General features: G+C 52.3%; 2 protein-coding genes across 4 annotated transcripts; both read right to left on the bottom strand.

Moving 5' to 3' along the window:
* Positions 1–637: 637 nt before the first annotated feature.
* LOC127775056 (uncharacterized) lies at positions 638–3,319 on the bottom strand. 3 transcript variants are annotated; one of them, XM_052301369.1, is made up of 4 exons: positions 2,834–3,318; positions 2,670–2,734; positions 1,773–2,065; positions 638–1,691 (listed from the first exon to the last, which is right to left on the bottom strand). In XM_052301369.1, exons 3-4 carry the CDS (start codon positions 2,014–2,016, stop codon positions 835–837), a joined length of 1,101 nt encoding a protein of 366 aa, XP_052157329.1. In that variant the 5' UTR covers positions 2,017–2,065; positions 2,670–2,734; positions 2,834–3,318; the 3' UTR covers positions 638–834. The 3 variants fall into 3 exon arrangements, with proteins under 3 accessions (XP_052157329.1, XP_052157331.1, XP_052157330.1); XM_052301371.1 differs by lacking the exon at positions 2,670–2,734 and having other exon boundaries at positions 3,085–3,319; XM_052301370.1 differs by lacking the exons at positions 2,670–2,734; positions 2,834–3,318 and having other exon boundaries at positions 1,773–2,663.
* Positions 3,320–5,196: 1,877 nt separating this feature from the next.
* Positions 5,197–6,749, bottom strand: LOC127774401 (uncharacterized). The gene has a single exon (XM_052300638.1). It carries the CDS (start codon positions 6,615–6,617, stop codon positions 6,045–6,047), a length of 573 nt encoding a protein of 190 aa, XP_052156598.1. The 5' UTR covers positions 6,618–6,749; the 3' UTR covers positions 5,197–6,044.
* Positions 6,750–7,121: the final 372 nt, after the last annotated feature.

Genomic DNA, 7,121 nt, shown 5'->3' with positions numbered 1-7,121 from the left:
ATTCTTTTCTAACTAAGACGCAAATTTTACCCCGTTCTTTTCTAATTAAGATGCATATTATACCTTTGTTTCCATTAGCATTTTTTTTAAACAGTTAAACAGTGCTACCTATGTCCGAAAATGTACTCCCTCAGTCCCATAAAAAAACCAACATAGTATTAGATGTAACACATCCTAATATTATGAATCTTGATATACCTCTATTTATTAGATATATTGTATTAGAATATGTCACACCTAATCATAGATTTGTTTTTTATGGGACGGATGGAGTAACTGTTTGTAGGACATCGCATTATCCTAAATGAAGCTATTTCTCCGTATATCCCTCCTCTCAAGTAATCACAACATTTCTCTATTTAATTTATTCACCTACTTTTTTCTCAACAAATTACAACATTTCTCTGATTATTATCACATACTTTTTTAATATACTTGTCTATCTTAAAAAAATGCTTACATTTTGGGGCGGGATAGTACATTTTGTAAGAAAACGTTTCTACATAGAAGTTTTGTAAAATATCAAATAAATATATTTTTAAAGTTTATAACAACTAAAACTCACTAAACCAATCGCTAAATGACCTTCCCAAAACCCAGGGCCTGGTAGTAATTCAACTCAACCTTGCAGTTGATATTTGGGAAAAAGAACGTTTTAAATAATTTTCTCAGCGTGAACAACAATAGTTCTACAGCAAACTGGACCTCTTCTCATCAGCAAAAACAACTACTAACAAGATTACTGCGACGCCGCGTGCATCCACGATCCATATCCATCTATTTACATCTCTCCCTGCAAAAACCACAACGTCAGCAAGCTCCGGCGTACGGTCATCAATCCCATATCGTCGTCGCATTCTTCGGCGTGTGCATCTCGTTGTACGGCGGGGCCCCGCCGCCGCGGGAGACCGGCCGGCCGGACCGGACCGCCACCGGCATCATCGGCGGCGGCGGCGCCGCCACGTAGTTGCTGCCTCGCACGTAGCCACCACCACCACGCGTGTCGTACCTCCCCACGCCGGCGTGGTGCGGCACCGGCACGGGCGCCGGGGCGTACTGCCCGTGCGGGTGGTAGTAGCTGTGGAAGCCGCCCTGCGAGACGAGGTGGCCGGCGCCGGCGTGCACAGGCGAGCTGCCGCCCATGTATCCCGCCATGCCGCCGCCGCCGCCGCCGACGTCCGCGGCGTGCTGGTGGTAGTGCTGCGGCGACGCGTCCAGGCTGCCGAGGTTCGGCGTGCTCCGGACGCGCTGCATCTTGAGCCCGAACACGGCGGGGTGGTCGGGGCCCACGGCGTCGGCGCGCGGGGAGTTGCCCGCCGACACGGCGCCGTGCGAGTGTCCGGCGTACGGCGGGCTCCCGTCGGGCGTGGCGACGTAGTGGTCCGGCTGGAAGTGGTGGAGGTGGTGCTGGAGGAGGTGGTGGTGGGACGCCGGCGGCGCGTAGCCGGCGTGGCGGGAGGTGGACGGGACGGCGGCGGCCACCGGCGGCTGCGAGGAGAAGACGTAGACGCGGAACCGCGGCGACGCCGACGGCGACCGCTTCGCCTCGAAGCGGTCGTACTCGTCGAGCATGTGGGTCAGGTCCTCGTCGCAGGTGACGGAGACGAGCACGTCGAGGTCCTCGGCGACGAGCTGGTACTTGATGGCCGCCACCTCCGTCCTGAACATCTCCTCCACCTTCTTCTTCAAACCTGCACGCGGCGAGAGAGATTACGCGGCGCCTCGGCGGCAAGACATGGCCAGGCCGGTTACTTCGGGAATCGAGCACGCACCGGAGAAGGGGATGGAGCGGGGCACGGCGAGGACGCGGGTCTCGCCGCCGATGTACTTGAGGGCACCGTCGGACGGCCGGGGCATGATGCGGCCGCCGAAGCTGCAGAGTATCTTGATGCGGCTGCCGCCGACGACGACGCAGGCCCCACCTCCGCCGCCACTGCAGATGCTGGTCGGCGAAAGGTGCACGTCGTCGTCGGTCGTCGTGCTCCCGGACTCCGACGTCGTCGGCCGCGCAGCCATAGCTTCAACTCGGAGACAACCAGGCTTGGATTCTGAATTTATTTTGAATCTGCACAGAAATTCGATCAATGCACACAACAAAGAAACCTTCTACTACGACGAATCATCCATGAAAGAATTCCAAGAGCAACACGTTTCTCATCGCACACCACAAATAACCGTCAGAAAGATCTCAAATTTTAATCTCATTCCGCGTCGTTGACTCGAAAGAATCCGCATTGCAAATTGCAACTAAGCACACGGCCAAATTGTGCGACAATATGAACCCATTTCTTGAGAGCAAAACTGCCCGCATGAGACAAGATTACTACGAGAATGGTCAAAGAAGCAATCTTAGGAAAGAGAGATTCCGAAAGCAACACCTAGTACTTTCCCATCAACCGTGCAGTGTGCAGACACGAAAATGCCATACGGATTATCAAGGGATTTTATTTTTTGGGGGATGGCAGAGCAATCAATCACGCCGATGGAGTTAGCGACAGCACATGAGATGCCAGCCTTGCAAGCTATGGACTTTATCGCTACGGCATTATCCTTCTCGAGACCACGAGAAGAGCAAGAAAATAAAAGAGAGAAATTTCTTTTCTTTTTTTTTTCGGCGCATTTCTCTACAGCGATGAATCGAAATTCAGATCAAAGCGATTAGCCGATACCTATCCTCAGATGGGACTCAGGAAACAACCGGTCCGACGACGAACTGCAGATTCTGAAACCGAAACTGCAAGAAACCAACTCATCAGCATCAGACGGGATGAGCAAGAACAGTACTAGCGGGAGAGATCGATTGAAAGCAAAGGAGAAACCGAATCGGACTCACCAGAACGGAAGAGACACAATCCACACAAGAACTGACGGCGGTGGAAGAAATCCGCCGAGAATAACTCTGTTCTTGAAATGATTGATTCGATGAACCCCAACCCAACCCAAATCAAATCAAATCAAAAATGATTTGGGGGGAGGAGGACAAGACTACCACCCACCAATCCCAAGAAAACCTAATCCTTTGCAGGATTTGATCAATCCTCCAACCAGGAAGAAACAAGGAAGTAAGGAAGACAGAGAGCTGACCAGCAATCTCCCCTCGTCGTCGGAGGAAGAAAGAACGAAAACAAGGTAGGATTGGGATTGGACGGCGGCTGCCTGGATGGATTTTAGACCGGGGCCCTGGATTTGGGGGCGCTATTCTCGGTGTCCCTCCCGTGCCTGGGAGCCGCTAATTTCCCTCCCCCACTTCCTCCGCGGCCCCCGCCCTCGTGCCGTCTTGTCCCGGCTCGTGCATAAAAATCCCTCCTCGTCGCGCGCGCCTCCCCCCCCCCCCCCCCCCCCCCCCCCCCCCCCCCCCCCCCAAAAGTCTCGCATCGCGCGGTTGCGTTGCGTGCTCGGTTTCTGGGCCTTCCGGGACGGCGCCGGTTGCCGAACTGACGGGCGCCGCGTGCGCGCGGGCACGCGGTGTGGCCGTGTGGGGTGTTGGGCGCGTATCGTGCGTGTGCTTGGCGTGATGTTTTACTACACTGGTACGGGCCGTTGCGTTGCACCGAATTCGGGGGGAGACGGGGACAGGTGCGTGGCGTCAGGCCATACGCTGCCCCAGTTGGCCCGAGCGTTGCGCTCTTTTTTTTTCTTTATTAAGGGCCCGTTTAGTTCGCGAAAAGAAAATTTTGAATGTCACATCATATATTGACCGTATATCAAAAAGGGTTTTCGGACACGAATAAATCGTCTGGAAACCGTTAGATGAATCTTTTGAGCCTAATTAATCCATCATTAGCACATGTGGGTTACTGTAGCAGTTATGGCTAATCATGGACTAATTAGGTTTAAAAGATTCGTCTCGCGATTTCCTCCCTAACTGTGTAATTAGTTTTTTTAAAATATATATATTTAATGCTCTATGCATGTGTCCAAAGATTAGATGTAATGTTTTTGGGAAAAATTTATGGGAACTAAACCAGGCCGTAGTCGTTGGCGAGAAAAATAGCAATATGCAACTTGGGTTTGCACCACCGACTAGAATGCTAAGTGTAAAATACCATTTAATAGGTTGCCTTTATGATATTTTGCCGCTTTAAAAATTTTAAGACCACGGTACCTCTGTCATGGATAGAGAGGAATGTAAAGGGGATCGCCGGTGAGAAGGCCGAGGGATGGTGGCCGTGCTCGCCAGTGGCGGGCGACGAGCGTGCAGGGACGAACGGCGATTGGGCGGAGGAGGATGGCAGTGCCAAAGAGGGTGGAGGAGGGGGCGATGAGGTGGAGGCGGGTGGCGGTAGGGACAACAGGCTGAAGGGAGGAGGCGACGATTCGTAGGGCGGTGCTCGTAGCTTGCGGCGTGTGCGCACGCTCACCGCTTCCACCGGTGATGGGGGAGAAGGACGGACCGAGTGGCATCCCGTCCACCTTGCCGCCCATCCTCCTCTTAGCGTCGGCACCACTGTTGTCCGCCCAGTATCGATGTCGTCATCCTCATCCCCTCGTCATCGTGCGGGTTGACGAGCGCGCTGCCGTCCGGGATGTCACGGAAGACCGTAGGCTGCGCCCATGACTGCAGCCGGCGCCACCGCCGCCCTTGCCAATGCCGGAGGAGGAGAAGCCGCAGGCTGCGCTCGTGGTCCACCGCTGTCAAGCACAATCGCTGTCCCTCGGCATTCTTGCCAACGCTCCCTTCTCCATTCCTCTCTGTCCATAACAGGGGTACTGTAATTTTAAAAACTTTTAAAGTGACAAAATATCTTAAAGACAATCTATTGAGTGATATTTTATTCTTTCGTACAAACCCAGGAATAAAATGGCATATATTGTCTTTTTCTCGTGGTCGGCGCACGGCAGGACTCGGGAGGCGGCAGTGGCGGACCTACAGTAGGACATGGGGATACAGTTGTACCCCCAAATTTTTTAACAATCTACTATGATTTAACAAGTATAATATTGTCTGATAGTTCAAAACACCCATTCTTAAGTACAAAATCATACTTTCCAATAGTATTATAAAATTTTTCTTAGCTATTTTGTTATTTCTATAATAATCATTTTTATTTGCATTAGTAACCTATGTTAGCACTTTATTTTTTTCTCATTGGACGATGCTTTGGTAGGTCTGTACCTCATCATCGAAATCCTGCGTCCGCCACTGGGAGGCAGGAGCGGGAGGGTGGACAGGCTAGGTAACACGGATTGATCCCGTCTGCGGCCTCCGCGAGAGGGCACTAGGGACTTTGGTTGGCACTCGCTCGCGTCTCTACTCTACCCTGCAGATTACGAGAGTATGGAGTCCAAGACTAGTCAACACCGGTGAATTTGTTATTTGTCAACCGCCTGTATCTCATGGCACTTGAGAACAATGCTTCCCCGATGCTAATGCTACTAGTCACCAGCGACTAGTCAACGGCAACGACCTGCTCTCGCTGGTGTGACTGAATGCATGCGCATGCAGAGATTGAAGGGAGATGTGCCGGGAATTTAGGCCCAGCTAACATTATTATGGGCCTCTAGTAATTGGCCCAAACGCTCCCAAAGCAGCCCAATGGGCGAGCTGAGCTGAGCTGAGCCCAGCTTGACAAACTGGGACGAGCGGGGCCAACGCAAGGAGCCGACAGACGACAGCGGTGGAGCCCATGGATGGAGAAAATGGCGCACGAACACCCACGACTCCATTGACTCCGGTCGTCCGGCGATCGATGGCATTGGCATCAGACCCATCTCACATTTCCACAGTGACAACCCCGAGTACCCCATCGCCATCACCGCGCGCATCACGGCAGAGCCCCCACATGTCGTCCCCCAAGTCTCGTCAAGATCCCACACATGCTCCCCATCGCTGCTGGCACGCGCCCGTACCGGCTCATGCGCAGCTCAGCCGTCCTAGGATCATCATCAGCAGCTGCATCAGCTGGTTTTTAACTTGCTTAATTTGTTCGTCGCGATTTTAACTCGACGAACCCGAAACGAGATCATTCTCGGAACACGCGGCAGTAATATATCAGCAAGGTTTACAGATTGACGCACACACTCACACTTGCAGTTGATTGTTACTACAGCCGGAGGAGCTTCTTGCAAGCCTTCATGATTCTGCGGCCCTTCTTCTTCTTCGGCGTCGCCGTCGCAGTCGCCGACACCTTCTCGTCGGCGGCTTCGGCTAGCTGCTCTTTCTTCTTCTCGTCGGAGGATTCAGCTAGCTGCTCTTTCTTGTCCCTCTCTTCTTCCTCGGCGGCGGCGGCGGCCGGATTGTCGCCGTCGTCGTCACTGTCGCCGTCCATGTTGTCGTGGATCCTCCAGTAGTACCCGTCGCCCTTGCCGAGGCCGGCGGGGTGCCTCCGCATGGAGAAGGCCCTCCTCACCGCGCCGGGGAGGCCGCCGCCGCCGCCGGCCGTCCTGCCGACCCTCTCGCCGGCGCCGGACCTGGAGGAGGAGGAGATCCTGTGGGAGCCGGTGGAGAATGTCCTGGCCAGGGTGACCGCCCCGATGGCCAGCCCTTCCCACGCGTTGGTCTCCTTGGTGTTGGTCAGCTCCAGCGATCGCCTCGCCCTGCAGCCGGCGCCGTTGCCGGCGGCGGCCACCGGAGGAGGAGACGACGACGAGCAGGCGAGGTTGGAGTAGCCATGCATCTCGCAAAAATGGCTGGAGATCTGGGTGTTCTTGATGAGGGCGTTGGATAGCTTAGCTTAGCTCCGATTTGTAGCTTCGCAAAATGAAGCAGCTGGGGTGAGAGAAAGAAAGTGTGTGTGCGCGCTACTCCCTTTTCCTATAATATATAAGAGGGGATTTTAACTTTTTCTACACTCTTTAGCCACTCGTCTTATTAAAAAAAATTAAAATTATTATTTATTTTTTACCTACTTTATTATTTAAAGTATTTTAAGCACAATTTTTTTTTATATTTGCATAAATTTTTTAAAGATGAGTGGTCAAATAATAAAAAAAAATCATTTATATTATAGTACGAAAGGAGTAATTAGCAGGACATAATCAATAAACCATGGACAAGTGAGTAGGTGAACCCTCCTGTGGAAGCATCCAAGATTTGGACAGAATAAAAAAAAACTCACCTCTTCTCACCTGATCAAATGTAAATAGTACTGGGTATCTAATGCATGGTAAATTTCTGCTAC

Source organism: Oryza glaberrima, chromosome 5 (genome assembly GCF_000147395.1).
Source record: "Oryza glaberrima chromosome 5, OglaRS2, whole genome shotgun sequence".
Lineage (NCBI taxonomy): Eukaryota > Viridiplantae > Streptophyta > Magnoliopsida > Poales > Poaceae > Oryza > Oryza glaberrima.
This window is presented reverse-complemented; position numbering and strand designations above follow the sequence as displayed.